Genomic DNA, 27245 nt, shown 5'->3' with positions numbered 1-27245 from the left:
TCCTCCGACCGACGCATACTTGATGTCACGACTTTCCGAAAGAAGCCGAACGTCGCTGAGCAGGCGCTGTATAGAGCCGACTCTATACGGCGCCTGCGCAATGACGTTCGGCTTCTGTCGGAAAGTCGTGATGCGAAGAAGTGCGCCGGTCGGAGGAACGTCAATCAACTAGGTCCAGCAAGACGCATACCCGGAAGCCGAGGGATGAAACGGCGATATCGAGGTATGTACGAAAAGAAAAAAAGCCAGCCTACCCGCAGTGTAAGCAGTCTTCCGAATGTATTGTTAGAATTTTTTTTTAGGGGGAACCACCCCTTTAATTCTGTTTCATCAGATCTTGGGTATGGGCAATCCTCTTCCTCAACATATAACAAAATGGTAAGAGTCTCCCCAAAACAAATTACATGCCTTTTTTGCAGCAGTTCTGAAGACCTTGGAAAACAGGTGTAAAAAGGGGCCTACAATACACCTCCCAGCGCCAAATGGACCTTAAAGCAATTAATGATGCAGCAATATCCCTCAATAAAGAGCAAAAGGCTGTATAGGACCAGACCAAATAAAAAAGGTAATATATCCTGACTCTACGATAAGCAAGATAAATACACGAATTAAAAATAAAGCTGCTGTTAAATATGTGGAAAGATAAAATAAATATATGATAAAAGCACTCTTGTCAACATATATAAAATGTCCAAGCAATGATATCATAAACAGCGCTGATGTTGGTAGTTAGATGTGACTGAGCAATGATTTTAAAGTTCAGACCAACTTCACATGCTAGAATAGGAATATATCCATTGATAAAGAGTTGCACATTGATATGAAAGTCCATATGTGATAAAGGATGAAGAGTTGTCAGCAAGCACCATCCACCATCAATTCAAACCATCAGTTCTGAAGCCCTGTTTTAGGAGGCACGTTTCTCCACACTTTTTAAAGCTCTAAAGTTTCTCTGGCACTAGGCCTCCACTAAAACAGCTTAAAGTGATAGTAAAGGTTCAGTTCTAAAAAAATAAACAAATATGTCATACTTACCTCCACTGTGCAGTTCATTTGGCACAGAGTGGCCCTGAATGTCCTCTTCTGGGGTCCCACAGCGGCTTTCTTGGCTCTTCCCGCAAGAGCTAACCCCCTCTGGGAAACTCTCTCCTGAGGGGGTTACCTTGCAGGCGCACTCCCGTGTTATACACTCGGCGTGCACAGCCGCCGAGGGTATGACTCAGCCCCGCCGCCCGGCGTGCCACGTCATTGGATTTGATTGACAGCAGCGGGAGCCAATGGCTGCGCTGCTATCAATCTAACCAATGAAGAGCCAACAAGCCGCTTGGAAAGCAACGCGGCATCGTGCCCACGGAGATTAGGGGCTCAGGCAAGTAAAATGGGGGCTCGGGGGGCCAGAGAGTGCAAGGTATTTTTTCACCTTAATGCAGTGGTCATCAACCCTGTCCTGCAGGGCCCACTAACAGGCCAGGTTTGAAAGATAACTGAAATACATCACAGCTGATATTATTTGCTGCTCAGTGATTGCAGTATTCTAGATTGCATCTCCCCAAGGTAATACATAAAACCTGGCCTGTTAGTGGGCCCTGCAGGACAGGGTTGATGACCACTGCGTTAATGTATATGTAGCGCCTGTGTACTTTCAGGTACAGGTGCCATCTTAAATTTAAGGGGGATGAGAGAGTTAGTTAGCTCTCATCCGGTTGATTTGTCTAAATTGGGGCTCTGCTTCGACTGGGCTGTGCTGTGGGCTCATTCTGTTGTTGCTGGGGTGTTGTTCCACCCCAGGGCAGTAGATGGCAGCAGTGAAGTCCAGGCTGGGGTGTCTCTTGCCAGCAGCCAATCGGGAGGGGTTTTCCCTCGCAGGCTATGCTGGGGGGAAGGTACTTCTGGAGCAGACGCCATTAGGCGGGGTTTTTGTTTCTGGTGTGGCACCCACCTTCAGGGTGACCACACATCACGGCTCCCCGGCGAGATGGCCTACCAGCCCCGGGTGAACGTGCCACGCGGTGTTCCTGGTTCTGGGACCATGTTGGCCCGGAACATTTAAAGCTGTGGCGGGGCTCCAGTAAATCGACTGGGCCCCAACTCTGAGGAGATCGCAAGCGACATAGCTGTTCGGTGGGGAGTTTCCGTCTGAGGAGCGCCAATGAGAGGCTGGCGGTCCAACAGGGCCTAGACAATCCACCGGGGATCAAGGTAATTGGACACTGAGGGGTGGAAGTTAGCCACCTGTCAGTCGGTAACCTAATTGAAACTACCTGAGCAAGATCCAGGCAAGAAGAAGTTTACTGAGGAGAATAGTCTGCATAACCGAAGTTCTGAGGCCAGGTCTGTGGCAGAGACCTGTGTCCCCCTCAAAGTTCCCAGTGATATCCTGGCTGCCAGGTACTTCTTCTTTCACACCTCTACTATCTACCTCAAGTTTACTGTTTACCGTGTTGGGTAAAATAAAGCACAAGAAAAAAGACACCCGCTGTTTGGACATTCCATCATTGCTGCTCTAATCATCTATCCCTAGACGCTCACAGAGGTAACACACCATCCCAATCTATAACCAGTGGCTCCTTCGGGGGTGAGCGCTACATATAGAATGCATTAAGGTGAAAAAATACGAAGCTTTACAACCCCTTTAACTCACTGGAGTACAACTTACTCGGACCTTCCCATGCACCTCCTTTTAACAACCACATATACAGAACCACCTCCATGCCAGAGATTGGTTCATACCCTTTTTAGTGCTATTCAAAGAGAGATAGCTCTCAACTAACGTTCTCCCACTGTTTCCTAGTCTCAAGTTTTACAAAAGAATGGAGACTATAAAACTTACGGAATTCATTTATCACACCATCATTGATACCATGGCAATTTACAAACGTAAATGGGAAAGCTGGTGCTCCTACCAAGTTGCTCTTGCATAGGTGTTTGACAGTGGTGTAATCATTTACATTTTCCTTCGATATGTGAAGTACATCTTTCAGATACAGTATGTCAGAAATTATTTCTAGCTTACTTATTCATATTAGTACAACAGTGTACAAGGTTCTTCTACACAAGTTGTCATCTCCTTCTGTAGATCCCCATTGGGATTGTCAACCTTTTTTTAATATACCATACAAATGGAGTGGTGATATGTGCATATTATTTTCTATATTATGGAACATTTTGCTGTATTTTTTGTCCCCATCTTAATCATGAGCTCTAATAATAATAGTTAGTATTAAAAAAGAAAGAAAAAAAAAGGATTCTGCCTAAAACAAAGATTTTAAATAATTTAAATATATAGAACATAGGGAAAATTGTCCCTTTTTTTTTTTTTTTTTTATTGCCCAAACATGCATTTTGAAACACTCTGATAAAGCCAATTACACTCAGATCTGAGATGTATAGCTTTAAAAAAAAAAAAATACATTACATTTAAAATAAAACATGGGCGCCGGAAATAGCTGTACTGTCCATGCTACCTGGCTCCATAGCTTCCCAGAAAGGCACCTTGTGACGCTTCTTTCTGTCGGCCGCAAGGCAGCTTGTCCCGCAATTTTGGAAAAGCACTACTACCCCTCCCCTGTCCTTGTGGGTCTCTGTGGTCAACGACATCATGCGCATGGAGGAAACGCTGGCCTTAGATAAGGACACTTATGATAAATTTAAGACCTTATGGCTCTTATGGATTGATCACTCTACCTCGGATTCTTTGGCCTCGAAACCAGCCCTGATGTTCGAACTACATATATCTTTCAGGATGACATGTCGTGGTCTGCTCGGTCCCCCCCCCCCCCCCCCTTCTCTTTCTACCTAATTTTTTTTCTCTCCTCTTTTCTAATGGTCAGATGTCGTACTAATAGTTTTTATTTCACTGGCCCTCATTGCTTTTCTGTAAAACATATCGTTGTTTACCTAGTAAGGGCGGCGACTTGTTTGGATTTGCATTGGGCACGCTTCATAGAGTGTTTTAGACTATGTGAATTGCAGTGTATCATTTTATGTTATGGACATCTGACAATTGTATGTGTTGTATTAATATGTTGAAAAGCAATAAACACATATTTGACTCTAAAATAAAACATGGGTCTATTACATTGGAAAGAGAAGGTGGTTTTCTTTTTTTTTTGGTATTCTTCGTGTGAAGTTTGACTCGATACCACTTCATTTGATAATACTTATATATATATATATATATTTTTTTTAATATCACAAAACACTGACCTACAAGCTGTAAATAAAAAGGATATGCAGCCTTGCGGTTCTGTTTTATTGCAGCTATGGTGGCATGCATTGGGGTATGAACGTGAATGAAGGTTCTGCGGACATTGGTTCATACACTACAACACTGCTATATGTCACGTGACCCAACAGGTCATGTATATAGACAAACTAAATACAAAAGCCAGAGTTTTACCAAGTCATAGTGCCGCCAACATTTCTGGGCCACATCAGATCCCTTCATCAGGGCATCAGTATTTTTTTTTTTTTTATATATTTCTTATTTTCAACAGAAAGGCAGTTCCATGCCAACAAGATAATAATAATAATAATAATAATAATAATAATAATAATAATAATAAAACATATTGGTATACCAGTATACATGGCTTAAGTACATCAAGAGAATAGATGGCATCTAGACACCAAAATGGATCTATGAGTTTTTAGATTATACCTAGCAGGCATAAACCACTTACTATGGCCATATAGACATATAGAACCCTGACTTGTCGTAAAACTGGACACCATAAGAAGCAAGGACCGCCCAACTCACCTTAAGCATATTTCAAGGAGAAGGAAAAATTTAGAAGGGTAGAAGGAGGAGACCAGAAGGTCCAGAGGGAGAAATGAGGGAGGAGGTGAAAGGAGAGAAAAACAAACACACCAAGCAAATAACGCACGCATCAAAAGACTGGTAGTAGATCTCAGCGAAGGAGCCAGAGGCTACTTGCAATCAGCAATCTATTCTTCAAAGAGAGCCTACCCTTCTTTAGAGAAAACAAAACATATTCCACAACATCCAAGTTTTAGCGTACCGTTCAAATTTTTGTTGTGATGGGAGTATTAGATCCTCCACCTTATTTTTTTTCTTCCACTTTTTGAAGCCAAAAGGACTAATGGTCAGTGGCTGTGGACTCTTTCAATTAATAGGAATGCAAGATTTAGCGGGGTTTAAGAGGTGATGAATAAGTCATCTTTTGTAAGTTTTTGCTGGGATGATAGACACATGGAGAAGAAAAAAGGCCGGATTGTCCAAAACCGAGTGGTCCGTAAATTTTTGCACAATCCTCCAAATCTCTTTGCATTCGTTTTTAAGTTTGGGGTAGGACCGAAAAGACATGTAGTAGCATCCCCCGCTCCTCCTGGTATCTCCAGCAATGATCAGTGGTGTTGGGGAAAAAAAAAATTCCGGTATGTAATTGAAATGGTGTACGATACCATTCTGACAGAAGTTTGAAATTGGTTTCCTGAATTTTCATGTCGATCTGTCAACCTCTCTTTTGTCAGCTTAGAGACCGGTCGCTGTTCACCTGTATGCTTAAGTAATCTTCCCTCAAGCATGGCTCCACCACAGCCCTTTTCAGGAAACACTATATTAACATGTGCACTGCAAGCCAAGCCTTGCTGATCAATATTGTGTGTTTGGCTTCCTGTGTGTGTTCTTGCCGTGTGCTCTATGTCCGTTTCTGCTCACCAATCTTGGCTTGTTCTTCGACTATCCCTGCCTGCTTGTTACCCTGACCTTTGGCGTGTTCTTTGTCTAATCCTTTTCTGCTAGTTGCCCCAACCTTTGGCTTATCTCCCGACTATCCCTTGTTGTCCTGGACTGCTGCTTCCTATCTATCTTCCAGTAGCCTACAGTGAGCGTGAGCAGGGAGAACCCCATCAGCAGAGCAGTATTTATCTGAAGGTAGTAAGAGGGCAAATAAAGCCCCTTGGAGATGGTAAGGAATGTTGGAAATTATGCAACTGGAGGGCCCTCCAAAAGTCTAATCAAAATGGACCCGACGGGTTAATTAGTGAAGAGACAGGAGGGCCAGACGGCAGCCATCGGGAAGTGAGACACCCGGTAGCGACCCGAGTCGTATAAAACTAGGGCTGCAACTAACGATTATTTTCATAAATCGATTAGCTGCCCGATTATTGTTTTGATTAATCGGCAAATAGCCTTAAAAAAAAAAAGATTACAAAAACACAATTTGCTGCAAAAACACATTACATGCTTTTCTGCAGCTTCTCCATTAAAGTATATTAAACAACAAAAAAAAAAAAAAATAGCACCATTTTGCGTTAAAAAGGCCTTGCCCTTTCCAAATACGCAGAAGCTGAAAAAAAAATCATGGATGTGAACGTGTCCCATAGGAAAACATGTAAATGAACTGTAGTGTGTTTCTGCAAAAAGCACCAAATACAGAGGTGTGAACCCAGGCCCGAGATGTTTAGTAACATAATGGGGTTAAAAAAAAAAAGTACAAAAGAGCAAATAATCGCTACTGTAAGGGGTTAATTTTTTTACTGTGGGACAGTGAAAGTAATATTTATAGTAGCAATTTGCTTTTTTGTACTATAAAGGGCTAAGTTTTGTTTTTTTAACCCCATTATGTTACTGGCCGATTAATCGATTATGAAAATTGTAATTGATTAATTTCATAATCGATTAGTTGACGATTAATCGATTAGTTGTTTTGGCCCTATATAATACTATAATACTGAGTTTGTTCGAGTTGGGCCCAGAGCTTGGTGTCCCGTGGCAGCACCAGTCAATAAATATCCCTAAATAAGTCGCTTGGTAGTATTTATGGACATCTGAAACTGCCAATCCTCCATATTGCTTTGGGAACGACATCTGGCGATGGTGAAGTCAAGGACATTTATGTGCCCAAAGTCGATAAATAAAGAGTGAACCTGCCTAAAAAAATGAGGGGGATTCACTATAGGTAAGACTTGAAAGAGATATAAAAAAATCTCAGTAAGATACTAATTTGTATTATATTGCAATGCCCAAACCAGGAGTGGAATCCAATTCACAATGCCATGTGTCTAGCAAGGATCGAGTCCTATTGAGAAGTGGGGGGAAATTGAGCGCAAAAGGTACGGGACAATTTGGAGGGGATATACGTGCCCAAATATTTCAAAGGCAGAAATCGGTCCATTCGAATTAAAAACTCAATTGCAAATTCGGTAGGAGTTGGGAAAGCTCAACCCCCATTGCTTCAGACTTGTTAAAGTTGGGCAACGTGCCATATAGGTCAAATTCACGGAGTAGATTAGGAAGAGATATAGATGGATTAGTCAAGAAAAAGAGCATATCATCGGCGTATACCGACACCTTCTGTTGAACGCCCCCAACAGCCAGGCCCGTAATATCTGGATTTAGACGTATTTTACAGAGAAAGGGTTCAAGTGACAGGGCAAAAAGGAGAGGGGAGAAGGGGCACCCGTCTCGTCCCATTTGTAATGGAGAATGGGTTTGAGAGAACTCCATTGGCCTTCACTTGCGCCATTGGGTTAGAGTATATTTTGGTAATCCAATTAAACATGGTGTCCCCAAGTCCCACGTGTGGTAGGACCGAGAACATAAACTGCCAGTTCAACCGATCAAACGCTTTCTCAGTGTCCGTACCCAGAACACTTATTGGCCACATGCATTAAGTTAAGGACCTCGACTGTAATATCTTGGGCCTCACGAGTCGGGATGAACCCAACTTGATCCAGGTGAACCAAGTGCGATAGATGATGTTGAAGTCAGGAGGCCAGAATTTTCGTAAATAACTTGAGGTCAACGTTTAGCAGGGATATCGGTCTTTAAATGCCACAAGAAGTTGGGTCTTTGCCTTCTTTCGGGAGTTAGCTGGTATTTAGCTGAATTTAGTTTGGGGTAGTGGCTTATCCATCTGCTGGTATAAACAGTGCTTCCAGTGCCCACCATGAGATTGTGGCCTATAAGGTATGAATGCTACATGATTTTTTTTAAATGAGCAATTCTCTAAAAGGAACAGAAATGAAGCATCACAGAAGATGCTATATACACTCACCGGCCACGTTATTAGGTACACCTGTTCAACTGCTTGGTAACACAAATTGCTAATCAGCCAACCACATGGCAGCAACATAACGCATATAGACATCTAGACGTGGTGAGGACAACTTGCTGAAGTGCAAACTGGGTATCAGACTGGGGATTTAAGTGACTTTGAACGTGTCATGGTTGTTGGTGCCAGACGGGCTGGTCCGGGTATTTCAAAATATGCCGTGAGTGGCAGGTGTGTGGAGGAAAATGCCTTGCAGATGTCAGAGATCAGAAGAGAATGGGCTGGTTCAAGACGATAGAAAGGCAGTAACTCAAATAACCACTCGTTGCAATCAAGGTATGCAGAATACCATCTTTGAATGCAGAACACACTAAACCTTGAAGCAGGTGGGCTACAGCAGCAGAAGGCCACCCAGGGTCTCACTCCTGTCAGGTAAGAACAGGAAACTGAGGCTACAATTCGCATGGGTTCACCAAAATTGGACAATAGACGATTGGAAAAACATTGCCTGGTCTAAGAAGTCTCGATTTCTGCTGCGACATTCAGATGGTAGGGTCAGAAATTGGAGTAAACAACATAAAAGCATGGATCCATCCTGCCTTGTATCAACGATTCAGCCTGGTGGTGTAATGGTGTGGGGGATATTTTCCGAAGCTCCGTTACCGCGGGACCCGATCGCCGCTGGTGTCCCGCGATCGGTCACAGGAGCTGAAGAAGGGGGAGAGGTGAGTGTAAACACACCTTTCCCGTTCTTTACAGTGGCACTGTCATTGATCGTCTGTTCCCTGATATAGGGAAAGACGATCAATGACGTCACACCTCCAGCCCCGCCCCCCTACAGTTAGAGGTCACATTTAACCACTAGGGGGCGCTGTAGGGGTTAACTCCTAAACTGCAATTGTCATTTTCACAGTAATCAATGCATTTTTATAGCATTTTTTGCTGTGAAAATGACAATGGTCCCAAAAATGTGTCAAAATTGTCCGATGTGTCCGCCATAATGTTCCAGTCACGAAAAAAAAAAACGCTGATCACCGCCATTAGTAGTAAAAAAAAAAAATTATTAATAAAAATGCCATAAAACTATCCCTTATTTTGTAAACGCTATAAATTTTGCGCAAACCAATCGTTAAACGCTTATTGCGATTTTTTTTACCAAAAATAGGTAGAAGAATACGTATCAGCCTAAACTGAGGAATTTTTTTTATTTTATATCTTTTTTGGGAAAATTTATTATAGCAAAGTGTAAAAAATATTGATTTTTTTTTCAAAATTGTCGCTCTATTTTTGTTTATGGCGCAACAAAATAAAACCGCAGAGGTGATAAAAGACCACCAAAAGAAAGCTTTATTTGTGGAGAAAAAGGGACGCCAATTTTGTTTGGGAGCTATGTCGCACGACCACGCAATTGTCAGTTAAAGCGACGCAGTGCCGAATCGCAGAAAGGGGCAAGGTCCTTAACCTGCAAATTGGTCCGAGTCTTAAGTGGTTAAACACTTCAGGGGAAAATTTCTCATGAACAGATCAGCGTCCAGTTGCACAGCAGAAGCAGAATCGTGTATGTACACTCTTACGTGTAGCTTTCCTTGGATAGGTTTAGTATAGAGATGGGGTCCCTTAAAAGAAGAACTCCACAAGACATAGACCTTAATGAGTGAGAAACTTATATAGCGCAACACATGCAAACTGAATCGCCTCTGGGCGTTTGAATTTATATTTAGCAGAAATGATTTTATTTTTTTGTAAATTTGCAATTATTAGTACTTACAGTTTTGGAGCCATGCTGCAGTGTAATTTCATGTGAATCTGGAATGCTTTTAACAGGATTCTGCAAGGCAAAACATATAAATATTCACCAAAACGTTGGAAGACAATACATATGAATTGAAACTCTACAAGCAATGAGAGTAAACCGTATTTAAATTTTTAAAACTTTAAAAATGTTACTAAACCCACAACAGTAAAATCAGTCTATATATGCAGTAAAGCATGCTTGTTATACTCACTGTGGAACCTAAATGGTTAATCTTACACATAGTGTTTGATCCTGTTTTCTCTGATCCTCCCCTTCTTCCAAAGTCCTCAATCCATCGCCTGATAGGACAGAGTTTTGGGGCACGCTGCACATGCTCAGTTTGATGTGCATTGCTAGACTTTATTCTTTTTGCCGGGGGTGCATGTGATCTGAACAGGGCCAATCAGCACTGTCCAGATACAGGGTCAGGGGTCATGCAGCCTCATAGGACAGTCAGAAGAGAATGAAAACTCCGCCTAGAAGCTTTAACCAATGCTCAACTTGACACTGATAGAAGTCACAGCACTGCTATATACTGCTGATAAGAAAAGGCATTTAGCAGTTTATATTTACTTAAAGTGGAGTTCCAACCACAATTAGCATTTTTTCAAATGTATGTCCTTTCATCCTGCGTTTTTATAATATAAATCTGGTCACTTACTATTTTACAATCCGCCACCGATCCGCATAGATATTAAAAAAAGATAGTTTATAAAACTATATATACACCGTTGTCATTTTGCTTGTGGGCAACGTGAAGCCTACAGGCACTTACTTCCTGGAAGTCTTGGATGGGGAGTGATAATTGGGTAGCGCACTGCATCCTGGGAAATGATGACACACATTTCCCAGGAGCATTAGAGGGAGATGATGTCTGAATCCTAGGTGGATTCAAAGGCAGATTTCGTGGGACCGCATAGCAACGGGCATTTCCAGATGAGTAAAAAAAAAAAAAATATTATCTTTTTTTCTTTTTTAGTCCTAAGCTAGAGTTTAAAGCAAAATTGTTTTTTTTTTGATGGAACCTCCACTTTAAGACAGAGAAAATTGAGTACTTTTCGTGATACTTTTTTTTTTTTATTTGCACCAACATACAATTTTTTAAGAAAAGCTTTCGGGGTATGTCCCCTTCTTCAAGGTTCAATCATTACTGCATGGACCTTAAAGAAGGGGACATAAAGCCTGTCCTGGAAAATTGTATTGTTAGTGCAAATAAAATAAAGTATCACGGACAGTACTCAATTTTCTCTGTCACAATTGTACCAATATGACTACAATCACCTCAAGTATATTTAATTAAATAATTGCATTTCCATGTTCTGTGGGAGACCAGATATAGTGAATGCAGGCTCCTGGGTTACTAAAACTTTAAAAGTAAAATATCCTGCCCAGGAACAGACCTCTTCATTATTCAGAAAAGCTTCCATGTGCCCCTCTGATTTAGATTCACTTTGTTACGAAGTTCAACACTAAGCCCTGTTTCATGCCATTCTCTGTCCCTTTACAAGCCATATAAATGGTAGTTGGTGGAGTTCCACCATTAGATGATGCCAGGCCCCAGGAACAAAGCGGAACCAAGAAGCTTTGATGGGTGGCATAGGTGACAGTAAGCATACTGTGGTGCCTGCTCTTAGCCAGCACTTCTATTGTAAAACTAATATGGAGCGGTGAAGCCACTAAAAGTCACAGCCAACTTCCCACAGTAAACATACTGGAACCGGGGACCTGAGGATCAGTGAAGCACCAGCCCCGGTGAGGACACAGCTGGATCCCTGGAGAGGGAAGGGTCCTTTTAGGAAAAGTCAGCAGCTACAGTATAATTTTTTATTATCTACAGCAGTGGTCTCCAAACTTCAGCCCTGGGGCCGGATGTGGCCCTTTGCTTGCTTTTATCTGGCCCTTGAGGCATTATTCCTGCCACTGAAACCAATAATGGGGAACTATTCCTTACACTGACACAAACGATGGGGCAGAATTCCTCACTGACAACAAAAATGGGGCACTATTCCTCCCAATGACACCAACTATTCCCCCCCCCCCCCCCCCCAATACCAAAGATTGGGTATTGTTTACTTCCACTGGGCACAGTCTGGCCCCCCTAAAGTCTTAACCACTTCCGGACCGCCTCCTGCACATATACGTCGGCAGAATGGCACGGCTGGGCACAAGCGTGTATATATACGTCCTGTACTTGTACCCGGCCGTGGGTCGCGGGCGCGCGCCCGCGGAGCGCTCCCACGACCCGGTCCGAAGCTCCGGTCCCGCGGACCCGATCGCCGCTCGAGTGCGGCGATCGGTCCCCGGAGCTGAAGAACAGGGAGAGCCGTGTGTAAACACGGCTTCCCCGTGCTTCACTGTGGCGGCGTATCGATCGCGTCATCCCCTTTATAGGGGAGACACGATCGATGACGTCACACCTACAGCCACACCCCCCTACAGTTGTAAACACTCACAAAGTGAACCCCAACTCCTACAGCGCCCCCTGTGGTTAACTCCCAAACTGCAACTGTCATTTTCACAATAAAGAATGCAATTTAAATGCATTTTTTGCTGTGAAAAGGACAATGGTCCCAAAAATGTGTAAAAATTGTCCGAAGTGTCCGCCATAATGTCGCAGTCACGAAAAAAAAAAAAAAAAAAAAAAAAAAATCGCTGATCGCCGCCATTAGTAGTAAAAAAAAAATTAAAAAATAAAAATGCAATAAAACTATCCCCTATTTTGTAAACGCTATAAATTTTGCGCAAACCAACCGATAAACGATTATTGCGATTGTTTTTACCAAAAATAGGTAGAAGAATACGTATCGGCCTAAACTGAGGGAAAAAAAAATTATATATGTTTTTGGGGGATATTTATTAGTAAAAAGTAAAAAATATTGAATTTTTTTCAAAATTGTCGCTCTATTTTTGTTTATAGCGCAAAAACTAAAAACCGCAGATGTGATCAAATACCACCAAAAGAAAGCTCTATTTGTGGGGAAAAAAGGACGACAATTTTGTTTGGGAGCCACGACCGCGCAATTGTCTGTTAAAGCGACTCAGTCCCGAACTGTAAAAACCCCTTGGGTCTTTAGCCAGCATATTGCAACAAAGGGAATTTGGGACTTTAAATGAAACAGTGGGTTTATTTTACCCATGGTCGCTGTGCTGTCCGGGAAAGATGCTTTATGCGCTCTGCTGTTTGCCTGCCACCTCTGTCCCGGGACGGGCATATGTTTGGTCTTAACTGTATTTACATTACCACTTTGACATACTATGTAAGTAACCAGAACTGACTTACTACCTCTTTTTTGGTGGATCCAATTTTTTTTTTTTTTTTTAACAATAGATTTTTATTGAAAGTATTTACTTAACAGTACAGATTAAAATTGTCACATTAATCCTAAGTAACCAACCGAGTTACCTTGGTTCAAAAGATTGTGTGTGTGTGTGTGTGTGTGTGTGTGTGTATGTATGTGCATACATTTGCTGTTTCTTTATGATTTTCTATATACAAAATAGTTAACTCAATTGGGAGCCTAGCCATGCCTACAGATTGAACCCAATAGGGGTAGGCTGGGACAGGCTACCAAATACTGTATTGTTATAAGAACAATGGTGGATCCAATTTTAATACCTTGATCACTAATCAAATCTGTATTCCAGATATCCCACTACATCCGCCCCCGATGAGTGTTTTTCATATACACGAAACGCCGCGTCGGGCTTATAAAGATGTAGCTATACGCGTTTATGGGACCCATTCTGATCAACCAGTACTTCTATGATCTATTTACATTTTATACTTCACCTATTGCGTGGTTATGCCCAACCTCTATGTGGCTATATATGTTGTCATCGACTGTTATTTATTTAATGTATTTTTATATCAACTATTGTATTATGTATGAAATGTATGTTCTGGTCTTTTGTACAAGCTATTTGTTTCTACCAAATATTCTATTTTCTCAATACATGAACATTTCATCTATGGTTTGTTTCATTACTTTGTCCCCATTTAGCCCACTGTTTCATTTAAAGTCCCAAATTCCCTTTGTTGCAATTTTCCGCATATGGGATGGAGATATAGTATGGATGTAATCTCATATAAAGTCCAGACACAAGGATGGAGATACATCACAGAGGTATTCTCATTTAAAGTCCCAAACACCTTCAGGTGGTCCCCCCCCCCTTTTTTCTTAGCCAGCATATTGGTCCGGGGCTTAAGTGGTTAAGGACAGTAAAAACTGGCCCTTTCTTTCAAAAGTTTGGTGACGCCTGATCTAGGGTGAAGATCCTCTTTAATGCAGGGAATGGATAAAAAGCTAAAAACATTTTTGCCTTTATAACAGGGATTAGTTAAATTTGCCTCAGCTTCAAACCTTCATGCTTGCAGGGTCTCTTCAGTGAGTTAAAAATTAGTTTGTTTGCCTGTCAGGATTATAGTACAGCTCCTGATCTACCTCCAGGCCCTATGAATGCAAGTGCTGGTCTCAAGGACCATGGTTCTGCCATCACGCCTCGGGTCCCCATCACCGCCTTGGGTCCCCATCACGCCTCGGGTCCTCCTCTCATACTGGCCAATCACAAAACGAAGCCTAAAGCGATTTTCTTTGTGAATGGCCGGGAGGCGAGAGGGACAGAGATACAACTGCAGCACCGGGTCCATGAGACCTGTAGTGCTCACATTCGCAGTAGGCCGGAAGTACAGCAGTATCTGTACAAATTTTGACCCAAACTTTTTAATACACTGCAGAGAGCTTGCATGAATGGAGGTTTGCAGCTAAACCTGGTGGGCTTTTGTGCTCAGATTTGGGCTTCAAGTCTAATGCCAAGTGCACACGATCTGATTTTCCGTCGGAAAAACCTTTGATGGTTTTTCAGACGGAATTCTGCTCAAGCTTGGCTTGCACACACACACGGTCACACAAAAGTTCTCTGAATTTTCGACCGTCAAGAACGCGGTGACGTAAAACACTACGTCGAGCCGAGAAAATTAAGTTCATTGTTTTCGAGCATGCGTCGAAATTTTGTGCTTCGGAATTGCTACAGACAAATTTTTTCCGTCTGACAATTTGAGAACCAGCTCTCAATCTTTTGATGGCGGAAATTCCAACAGCAAAAGTCCGATGGAGCATACACACAGTCGGAATTTCCAATTGTGTGTACGCGCCATTAGACACAGGAACATAACAGAGGCAAAGCCACCCTTTCCAAACCAGGGACTTCCAAATAAGGTGCAGACAAAAATTTTGACTTTAAAAGAAAAAAAATAAGGTTCACACTGTAATGGATAGCTGACTTTGCTGTGAGCATTGTGCTAACATTCCTCTCTGTGTTTCTTGTGGAATCCGAGATGCACGGAGCTGTTTTTCAGACAAATCCATCAAAACACTAACAATTATAAGTCAGGCTCCTTCGTTAAATTCCCCAGCTTGCTGTAATGTCTAAACCTTAACACAACACACTCAAGGGCTGAAAAGTATTTTCAAAGGGATTTCTACAATTTAAAAACAGTATTTTATGTATTATTTTATAATAGGTACTGGTATAGCGTTGTCAATTTACGCAGCACACAGTGTTATATTTAATTTAGATTATACTATATTATATTGTATATACAGGAGAATGCTTGTAATCCAAAGCACTCGCATATCAAAGCAAGTTTCCCCATAGAAGTCAACGGAAACAAAGATTATTAGTTTTGCATTGACCTCTATTGCATGCAATACTGCATGTGGCCAGAGGTGGGGGGGCGCAGGAGAGAAAATTTAGAACCTGCTCTATTTTTTCTCGTTGTTTTTTACGTCCTGAAAAACGGTCGTGTGTAGGCTTTAACGACGGGGGGGGAAAACGCGCATGCTCAGAAGCAGGTTATGAGATGGGAAATTTGCATAATCATCCCAAAGGGTGTCGCCAATCAAATGGAACTTCCCCTTTATAGTGCCGTCGTACGTCACCGTGCTTTGCTCGAGCATTTTTTTCCACGATCGTGTGTATGCAAGGCAGGCTTGACAAGAATCACGCCTAGAAAAACGTCGTTTTTTCCATGACATTAAAAACGGTCGTGTGTACGCGGCATTAGAATGTGTGTTACAACACCACACGGCATGTTTGTGCTTCATTTTCAAGGATAACCCAAAGCAATAAAGCAGAGTACTGCAAAATATGGTAACGTCCTACTGTGCATTGCCTTACAGAAACACACCATCATGGATCCTCCTGAAGTGAATGGACCCTTAGACCTGATTCACACCTATGCAGGCTGCAGTTTGCATATTCCAGGTGCATTTTGCGATTTTTCAATACACGTCCATTGAAGTCTATAGAACCAGAAAAAAAAGTCCATGGCCCTTTCTGTAAACTGCACAGATCATGTGAACGTGACCCATAGGAAACCATGTTAAATGGACTGTAGTGTGTTTCTGCAACACTAAAAACACACAAAAAAAAATGCATAGGTGTGAACCAGGCCTTAGTGTAGACAAACAACAAAATATACAGCTGAAGCACACATCACGTGCCATATTTTGGAATTCTGAAGCCTCTGATGGACCATTGTCATCGGTTAACCGGTGAAACTGACCGATGGTCCGTCGCGCCCACACACCATCGGTTAAAAAAACGATCGTGTCAGAACACGGTGACGTAAAACACAACGACGTGCTGAAAAAAAAGAAATTCAATGCTTCCAAGCATGCGTTGACTTGATTCTGAGCATGCATAGATTTTTAACTGATGGTCGTGCCTACTAACGATCGGTTTTGACCTATCGGTTAGGAATCCATCGGTTAAAATTTAAAGCAAGTTGGCTTTTTTTTAACTGATGGTTAAATAACCTATGGGGCCCACACACGATCGGTTTTGACCGATGAAAACGGTCCATCAGACCGTTGTCCTCTGTTTAACCTATCGTGTGTACGAGGCCTAAGAACATTTGCTCATCTATGAACCTCTACCAGCGTCAGGCCAGATCTTTTACTTTTCTCAACTGCATTGAAATCCAGCTAGATCAAGACTGACTGAAGAGTGAAGCAACAAAATATCGCCAACGGTAAACTCCTCTGTGCTCTCCCCCTCCAGTCTGCAAGTTGCATATATAAGGCCGCGTACAGACGATCGGAAATTCAGACAAGAAAAGCGTGGATTTTTTCTGACAGAATGTTGGCTCAGACTTGTGTTGCATACACACGGTCACACAAATCTTGTCGGGAATTCGGACCGTCAAGAACGCGGTGACGTACAAGACGCAAGACGAGCCGAGATCAATGAAGTTCGGCTCTTCTGCTTGATTCTGAGCATGCATGTTTTTTTGCATGTCGGAATTGCATACAGATGAGTGGATTTTCCAATAGGAACTTTTTCCATCAGAAAAATAGAGAACCAGCTCTCAATCTTTTGTTGGCGGAAATTCGGACAGCAAAAGTCCGATGGATTATACCAGGGATCCTCAAACTACGGCCTTCCAGCTGTTGTGGAACTACATATCCCATGAGGCATTGTAAAACTCTGACATTCAGACATGACTAGGCATGATGAGAGTTGTAGTTCCTGAACAACTGGAGGGCCGTAGTTTGAAGATCCCTGGATTATACACACGGTCGGAATATCCGACCAAAAGCTCACATCTGACTTTTCTTGTCGGAATTTCCGATCGTGTGTACGCGGCATTAGACCAACAGCCCTGCGCAATTCCTGATTGGCTGCCTCTCTTCTGTCAGCCTGAATGTTGCTATAAAATGAGGCTACAGGAGGCCAATACAGAAAATATTGAATAATGTATTTAAAAAAAACATATTAGTATTTGATAGCTGCCTACGCTTACATATGAGGCAGAGTAAAGACACTGCATAGTGTGTTGCTGACCCTGATCACGCACACCGGTCTCCTGGTCACCAATGGACAGCATCACAGTGACATCTACAGGCCAGTAATATATTGCTATTTTCAGCAGATGGCACCATGAATATAAACCCGTACAGAACAAGTATGGGAATACTTGTCCCTCGCTGTCATTCCAATCCAATCACTTTCTGAGTTAATGACCCAGAACAAGTATGCAGATCAGAAGTTCTGATTACAATTTAAAAATATGTATATTTATTTCAGGTCACTTCATCAGGAAGTATTGATGCTACAGGCTACAAAGTAGGAGGTCATCAATGATAGCCCTTCATCAGTCTCTCTGTACACTTTTCTGTTAAAACCCAATTAAGGTTACAGATTTCAGTCCTAAACATATTTTAGAAATTAATAAAGAGAAATTGAAAACAGAATTCAGTCCTATAGACGTTGTACTATCAGTCCCTCATGTCCATAGTCTGACTTTTCCCCTTATATCAATAGGTAACTCCACTTTCGTGGGGGTAAAAAAAAAAAAGAAGAAGGAAAAGTAATGTAATACAAGTCCATTTGTAGTAGAATTTTATTTAAAAATTACCTTTCCTGCCCTTAACCACGACACCAAAAATAATTTTTGCTTGGCCTCTCTCCATTAAAAAAATAGCCAATCCCTATGAAAAACGACCTAGGCACATCCTTACGGCTGCACATTGCCTTGTCGCCCTCAAATGGAAGAGGTGCTCACCACCCTCCCCGGATGCCCCGTATGCTAGGGTTAGGGGTGTGGAGCCTATGGAGAAGATGACCGCTAGGATACGGCAAAGACTAGAGAACCACGATAAGGTCTGGGAGCTGTGGCATCTCCTGAGGACCCACATTGAGCCAGCTAATGCGAGAAACCCTCTACTTTCTCTTCCCCCTCACTTTTTTTCCTTTTTTATTCTTCCTTCTCATTACTCTCCATGCTATATTTTGTGTGTTGTCAGATTTAATGCATTGCCTATTAAAGTTCGACCGATATAGGTTTTTCTTAGGCTGATATTTAGAAATCACGGACGCCGATGGCCGATATATAATGCCAATTTTTGCAGTGGATATTTTAAGCCGATATTTTTTCCTTCATCTCATAAAACTCACCCACTCCCACTCCACTCGACCCTGCTTGCTCCTATCACTCTACCACACACTTGATGTCCTCAGTACAGAGGGCACTGGCACGGGTTGGTACTGATTGGCACTGGCAGGTGGCACACTGAGCCAATAGTGTAACTGTGTGTGAAACTGACATATGTAACTGAATGCAGAGAGAGAGACCAGCTGTCAAAATTCAGCGGTGATGTCAGGGTGGGTGGGACCCAGCAGCTATCAAACACCAGCCAATGATTGGGTTGCTTAAAAAAAGCGGGCAGGGTCACATACATGTAGCAGCCCACCTAGATCCTATCCCATTGCCTGGTGTTTGATAGATGCCGGGTCCCGCCCACTCCCGAAATCAACATTCAATTTTGACAGCTCCTCTCTTTCTCTGCATTCAGTTAGACCTCTTTCACACTCTGGCGTTTTTCAGGCACTTTGGTGTTAAAAAAAAAAGCGCATGTACAGCGCCTGAAAGAAGCCTAATCCTGCAATCCCAATGAGAAAGCCTGAGTGCTTTCAGAGCCCTTTCACACTGCCAGCGCCCGAAAAACGCTGGTAAAGCTCCGCCAAGATACCTTTCACACTGGGGCGTTTTTCAGGTGCTTTGGCGTTAAAAAAAGCACCTCAATGGGAAGGGGCGCTTTAGGAGCAGTGTATTCACCGCTCCTAAAGCACTGCAGAGAAGCTGCTTGCAGGACTTTTTTTTTTTTTTACACCAAGACGCCTTTCACACTGAGACGTTTTTCAGGCGCTTTAGTGTAAAGGCACTCATGCTTTCATATTGGGATTGCAGATGCAGCTTCTTTCAGGTGCTTTTTTTAACGCTAAAGCGACTGAAAAACACCCCAGTGTGAAAGGGGTGGCACGCTTGTGGGCAGTGTTAAATATCGGCCTAATTTGGATAATAAAATGGCCAAATATCGGCCGACCTCTATTGCCCAATACTGTTGCAAAGCAATATTACAACTAAAGTTGATACAGGCATACCCCACTTTTAAGTACACAATGGGACCAGAGCGTGTATGTAAAACGAAAATGTACTTAAAAGTGAAACAATACCTTTTTTCACTTCTAGGGTATAGTGGGGGGTCAGGGGCTATAGTGGGGGTGTCAGGAGCTGTTAATGTCTCAGGGGCTTTAGTGGGGGTGTCAGGGGCACACTGGGACAGAGCGGGCTATGCTATCTGAGCTTCAGCTCCTTCTACTGCGGCTGCAAAATGTCTGTACAGTACTTGTAAGGCACTTTACATACACTCACAGGTATGTCCTTACTCGCGAGTGTATGTAAAGTGAGTGTACTTAAAGCGGGGTATGCCTGTAATGTATAATGCTAATTTTGAAGAAGGCTCTTTTCTCATTGCTATTGCGACCTTACACGCATTGTTTTATTTTTCCATCACACACAGATCCACGTTCCTGCTCTGTCATGAGCGATCGCGGGTGCCCGGCGGACATTGCGGGTTTCCGGACATCGTGGCCGCCAGGCATGCGCATCGGCTCCTCTGACGCGGCCGGCATGCGCGCTCCCTATACCGCCAAGAAGCCGAGATCATCATATGACGCCCGCCCAGAATGGGAGAACCCACCTGCGGACGTAAAATTACAATAGGCGGGTATTGAAGTGGTTAAACTCACTTGGCAAGTTATCTGCATTAATTCAGATATGTGTTCAGGTTTTAAAGGGATGAGATGGCAACCCTATTTCAGAATAATATCCAACACACACCTGAGCTCATCCCTACTTACAAGTCAACAGAAACACAAAAGCATCAAGTAGGTTGATGCAGCTTCGAAAATCAAATGCAGGTGAGGAGGCGGCCAATGACATTGGTAAATTATCTCTGGGTAATCTCAGAAACATCTATAACTCATGTCAAATGCAGGCACAGTGCACCTGAAGCAAGCTGGATTTACTCATCGTTACATGGCCAAAGCCTGTCAACACCAGGGCTTTTTTTCAGCAGGAACGCGGGGGAACGTAGTCCCAGCACCTCTAGATCTGAATGTATGTAATGGTGCTCGGAGGTGGGTAGGGGGTGGAACCAAGAAATGGTGCTCAGAGGTGGGTAGGGGGTGAAACCAATGAATGGTGCTCAGAGGTGGGTAGGGGGTGGAACCAATGAATGGTGCTCAGAGGTGGGTAGAGGGTGGAACCAAGAAATGGTGCTCAGAGGTGGGTAGCGGGTGGAACCAATGAATGGTGCTCAGAGGTGGGTAGGGGGTGGAACCAAGGAATAGTGCTGGGAGGTGGGTAGGGGGTGGAACCAAGGAATAGTGCTCGGAGGTGGGTAGGGGGTGGAACCAAGGAACTGTACTCAGAGATGGGTAGGGAGTGGAACCAAGGAATGGTGCTTGGAGGTGGGTAGGGGGTGGACACAAGAGGTGACAGAAGGAGGGAGTTCCTGCACCTATTCTCTGAGAAAAAAATCCCTGGTCATCACTGATTACTGGTAAACAACATAGGACAAATGCCCACATTACAGGCCTATTTTATCAATATAAGCATTCAGATTTCCTACAGATCTACTTCCATTCAGAACATTATACCCAACTTTCCCATGCGAATCATAAAGGTTACGCATTAAAATGGGAAGTAAATACACAGGGGGATCCACTTCACAGCTCAGTCCTGTGACTCCGGCCTATTCCTTCCATTACAGGATAACAATGAGCCACACAAGTGATGTCTGCATTACAGCAGAGTTCTCTAAACACTTCAGTCTTCGTGTAAACACTGACGAGTCTCTTCAATGTATGGGCCCGGGTTCCTCTACTCTAAGGAAGCGGCACTGATGAAGGACGCATAATAACATACATCACTGCTTATATTACTTTTAGACACCGGCCTCTTCACACTGCATCTCAGATGAGGACTGCAAGGCATGAAGGGAAAGAAAATTATTAAGCAAAAAAGCAGTCAGAATACTGGATTAAAAAGGGGAGAGAATGGCAGGCCCACTCTACCAATGTCCACTCAGGTAGGCACAATCTTTGCACCCAGGTTATAGTGAACATCTACTTCCCTACCAACCATGCCAATTTTGTCATTTCTCTCCTACATGCAAAAACCTTTTTTTTTTTGCTAGAAAACTACTCAGAACCCCCAAACTTTATGTATAATTTTTAAGCAGAGAATTAAATGGTGGGTATTGCAGTTTGCCTGTGATAGAAATAAAGCATGACAGGTCCTCTTTATAGAGAGATATGGGGTCTATAAGATCCCAAAGCTCTCCTCTACATTTCCAGAAAAAAAAAGCCTCTAAAAGCTATCCAGCAGCTATTCCGCCACTAGGATGACTTTTACAAAAAAAGGAATCGCTGGTTGCAGGCATCATCCCGGTATAACCGCTTCAACCCAAGTATGTTCATGGATGTACTACAGCCAGAAAGTGGATATGCATAGAATGTATTAACAAGGGTACTGTCAGGTGACAGATGCACTCCGTAGGAGTCAGGAGTGCACCGCTAAGGTAGTGGACCCTAGGACTGACGCTCTAACGCTGATAAACGTTGATTAACGCTGATAAACACTCAAAAACTTCACTCCCCAGCATTTAAAGTTTTTGATCCATTGAAAAAAAAACGCCAACGCGGGGAAAAAAAATAAAATAAAACGCTATTGCGTTCTATCGGGCTGAGGTCAGGCAAGTCAAGTTCCTACATCCCAAACTCGCTCATCCATGTCTTTATGAACCTTTCTTTGTGTACTCGTCTAAATCATTTGGTGGAGGGGGATTATGGTGTGGGGTTGTTTTCAGGGGTTGGGCTTGGCCCCTTAGTTCCAGTGAAGGGAACTCTTAAAGTGGAGTTCCACCCAAAAATGGAACTTCCACTTACAGGTATTTGCTCCCACTTCCGGGCATAGATCACCTCGGTGATCGAGGTGACCTATGTCACTTCCTGCACCTACACTGTCCTCCCCCGCTGTCTTCTGGGAGACACACGGGTCCCAGAAGACCGCATGGACCAGTGAGGACTCGCAGCACGACTCACACAAGTAGGAAACCAGGAAGTGAAGCCGCAAGGCTTCCCTTTCCGATTCCCTCACCAAGGATGGTGGCGGCAGCAGCCGAGAGCCGAGCGACCGATCGACTTCAGCTGCTGACATCGCGGGGGCGCCCTGGACAGGGAAGTGTCCATATAGTAAAAGCTGCTGGCTTTTAATATTTTTTTAGGTGCATCTCCACTTTAAGGCGTTAGAATACCAAGACATTTTGAACAATTTCATGCTCCCAGCATGTGGGAACAGTTTAGGGATGGCCCCTTCCTGTTCCAACATGACTACGCACCAGTGCACAAAGCAAGGTCCATAAAGACATGGAAGAGGTCACCACTCAGTATCTGCTGGAGAAGTAAAGATTTGCTCATGAACTTCAGTTGTCCATTTTTCTGGATCTACAGATCTTTCTACTGAAGGTGACTAGAGGTCGACCAATATTTTTCTCTGGCCGATCCCGATATTTAGAAATCTGGGCGGCCGATGGGCGATATATAATGCCGAATTTTTGTGGGCGATATTTTAGGCCGATTTTTTTATTTTTTTTGGTGGCACTGGCAGGTGGCACTAATTGACACTGGCAGGTGGCACTGGCAGGTGGCATGAACAGGTAGCACTGTTTGGCACTGACTGGCAGGTGGCACTAATTGGCACTGGCAGGTGGCACCGATGGCTTTAGTTAGCACTGGTAGGTGGCACTGGATGGAAGGTGGCACCAATTGGCACTGGCAGGTGGCACTGGCAGATGGCACTGGATGGAAGGTGGCACTAATTGGCAATGGATAGTGGCACTGGCAGATGGCACTGGATGGAAGGTGGCACTAATTGGCACTGGATAGTGGCACTGGTGCAAAAAAAAAAAATGGTGTCACCCCCTCAGTACAGACCCCCTCTCCCTACGCCTCCAGTATAGACACCCCCCCCCCCCCTGCTACAGACACCAGAGAGCAGTGTGTGTCCCACAAGCGCGGGCCCCTCCTCCTCTGTGGGCGTAAACAGAGAGGAGGGCTGCCGCGCTGGGTGTACTAAGATAGCCGCGGCTCCGGAGCTAGGCCGCGGTCACAGCATCAGGAAAGGCCGCGGCTTCAGCCTAGCTCCGGATCCGTGGCACCGCTAGCGGCCATGTAAAATATCGGCCTAATTTGGATAAAAAGAAATTTCTCCAAAACGGCCAAATATCGGCCGACCTCTAAAAGGTGACCTCTGCTTATGCTATGTTTCTATATATTCAGAGTTTGAACTGCCCAGGGCTGCAACAGGTTTCTGTAAAGCAATATGACTTGGCCAAGAAGAGAGGAAGCATGAACCCCTCTCCAGTCTATTCCCATCAGATCCACACCAGTAAAAAAAAAAAAAAAAAAGGAAAAAAAAAAAAAAAAACTGGGCTGTACAAATTAAAAAATTATTTAGGACTTAAAAAACTTCCTGAACAGCGACTTGGCGTGAGGAAAGATACAAATATTTCATCATTTCCCTCCACCGCAGACTTTTCTGTTTAATGACACACAATAGAATCTAAACAAAAGGAAATTTTTCACCGTGATAGAATCAGATGAGAAGGCTGCGAGTACAGAGGAGCACGCCCTGCTAGAACGTAGCGCTATTTTTAAAACAGAATTGTATTCTAAATGAGGATGGGTGAAGCTTGGTGACACAGCGAGGTCACTTCCTTTGGATGAGCCATAGAGGGCTACGTTTTTAGCAACTCAAGTGGCTCGGTCTCACTCACTGCCTGGGGCGTCTGTATACTGGCACACATGCAAGTTCTACCAAGTTCTACCTACTTCCTTCAATTATATCTTGCTTTCTGATCCCAAATCCATACATTTTAATATTCATTTTCCTCAAAACACCATGGGGTAGATCCACAAAAGTATTATGCCGGCGTATCTCTTGATACGCCGCGTAATTTAAAAATTTTTGCGTCGTATCTTTGTATTGGATCTTCAAAACAAGATACAACGGCATCTCGGCTAGATCCGACAGGCGTACGTCTTAATACGCCGTCGGATCTAAGCTGCAATTTTTCGGCGGCCGCTAGGTGGCGTTTCCCTCGAATTCCACGGAGAGTATGCAAATTAGCTAGATACGGCGATCTACGAACGTACGTCCGGCGCATTTTTTTTACGTCGTTTGCGTTCGGCTTTTTCCAGCGTATAGTTAAAGCTACTGTTATGAGGCGTACTCAATGTTAACCACTTCCAAACCGCCGTACGTCTTTATACGGCCTAACTTTAAAGATTGATATCTCGGTAACGGCAGCAGCTGCTGCCACAACCGAGGTATCAATCTTTAGTGTCAGCGGTTCTGTTGACGATAACGGCGGTCTCCGCGGCGGTTCCGCCGTGAGATCGCCGTTATCGGCGCTCTCCCGCGCCCTTCCCCGTTTACCGGAGCCGTCGGTAGCGGCGGAGGCGATCGGGACCGTTCGACTGGGGACGAGACTGAAGGAAAAATCTCCTTCGCCCGTCCCCATAGCTCTGCTGGGCGGAAGTGACGTCAAAACGTCAGTCCCGCCCAGCCTCTTAAAGAAACATTTTTTTTTTGTCATTTGAAAAAATGACAGTTTCAAATTTTTTTTTTTTTTTTTTTTGCATTTTAGTCTAAATATGAGATCTGAGGTCTTTTTGACCCAAGATCTAATATTTAAGAGGACCTGTCATGCTTTTTTCTATTACAAGGGATGTTTACATTCCTTGTAATAGGAATAAAAGTGATTTTTTTTTTTCCCCCAGTGTAAAAAATAATAAAATAAATAAAAAAAAAAAAATGTTTAAAGCGACCCGTCCCAACGAGCTCGTGTGCAGAAGCGAACGCATACGCGAGTAGCGCCCGCATATGAAAACGGTGTTCAAATCACACAAGTGAGGTATTGCCGCGATCGTTAGAGCGAGAGCAATAATTCTAGCCCTAGAGCTACTCGGTAACTCAAAAAATGCAACTTATAGAATTTTTTAAACATCGCCTATCGAGATTTTTAAGGGTAAAAGTTTGACGCCATGCCACGAGCGGGCGCAATTTGTAAGCGTGACATGTTGGGTACCATTTTACTCTGCGTAACATTATCTTTCACAATATATAAAAAAATTGTGCCAAATTTATTGCGATCTTATTTTTTAATTCAAAAAAGTGATTTTTTTCCAAAAAAAGTGCGCTTGTAGGACCGCTGCGCAAATATGGTGTGACAAAAAGTATTGCAATGATCGCCATTTTATTCTCTAGGGTGTTAGAAAAAAATAAATATATAATGTTTGTGGGTTTTAAGTAATTTTCTAGCAAAAAAAACTCTTTTAGTCTTGTAAACACCAAATCTGAAAAACACCCAAAGTAGAGAAGTGGTTAAGTATGGCCGTCGTTCCCGCGTAGAAATTTGAAATTTTTACGCCGTTTGCGCAACTCGTTCGCGAATAGGGATTTGCGTAGAATGACGTCACCGTCGTAAGCATTGGCTTGTTCCGGTTTAATTTCGGGCATGCGCACTGGGATACCCCCACGGATGGCGCATGCGCAGTTAAAAAAAAAAAAACATTGTTTACGTCGGGTCACAACGTATTTACATAAAACACGCCCCCATCACATCGATTTGAATTGCGCGCTCTTACGCCGCCAAAGATACACTACGCCGCCGTAACTTACGGCGCGCATTCTTTGAGGATTCGAAAAAAAAAAGTAAGTTACGGCTGCGTAGTGTATCTTAGATACGCTACGCCCGGCAGAAAGAAGCGCCGCTGTACGTGGATCTGCCCCTTATGCTGCGTACACACGGTCAAAATTTCCGACAAGAAAAGTAGGGTTGTCCCGATACCACTTTTTTAGGACTGAGTACAAGTACCAATACTTTTTTTCAAGTAGTCGCCGATACCGAATACCGATACTTTTTTTAAATGTGTCCCCAAATGCAGCCATGTCCCCCACATATGCAGCCATGTCCCCCCCAGCCATGTCCCTCACATATGCAGCCATGTCCCTCACATATGCAGCCATGTCCCTCACATATGCAGCCATGTCCCGAGTCCAGCCATGTCCCCCATACCTTTGCCGCCGCCGCATGGAGAAGATCACAGCATTAATTTGAATAGCTGTGATGTTCCCGCACGGCGTTTAACCCATGCGGCGGTGCGATGCGGCGGTGCGATGCGGCGGCGGCGGCGGGGATATGGGGGGGGGGGAAGTATTCTATTTAGGTATCGGGGGTATTTGCACGAGTACGAGTACTCCCGCAAATACTCGGTATCGGTCCCGATACCGATACTGGTATCGGTATCTGGACAACCCTAAAGAAAAGTTCGATGGGAGCTTTTGTTTGGAAATTCCGCCCGTGTGTAGGCTCCATCTGACTTTTTCAGTCGGAATTTCCGACAACAAAAATTTGAGAGCTGGTTCTCAAATTTTCTAGATGGGAAAAGTGCTTGTTGAAAATTCCGATTGTCTGTATGCAATTCCGGGGGTTGGACCCCCTCGTGGGGGGGGGGGGTCG

At 43.5% G+C, this 27245-nt stretch overlaps 1 protein-coding gene across 2 annotated transcripts in view; it reads right to left on the bottom strand.

The window, feature by feature from the left end:
* WDR70 (WD repeat domain 70) overlaps nt 1-27245 on the bottom strand; it is a 422360-nt gene that overhangs the window by 355124 nt on the left and 39991 nt on the right. For both annotated transcript variants that reach the window (XM_040338525.1, XM_040338517.1), the window contains exon 6: nt 9787-9846. In XM_040338525.1, coding sequence (XP_040194459.1) covers nt 9787-9846 — 60 coding nt within the window. The remainder of the gene's footprint in view (nt 1-9786; nt 9847-27245) is intronic.

Source organism: Rana temporaria, chromosome 1, assembly GCF_905171775.1.
Source record: "Rana temporaria chromosome 1, aRanTem1.1, whole genome shotgun sequence".
Lineage (NCBI taxonomy): Eukaryota > Metazoa > Chordata > Amphibia > Anura > Ranidae > Rana > Rana temporaria.
The sequence above is the reverse complement of the archived record's forward strand: the minus strand, read 5'-3'. Positions and strand labels throughout refer to the sequence as shown.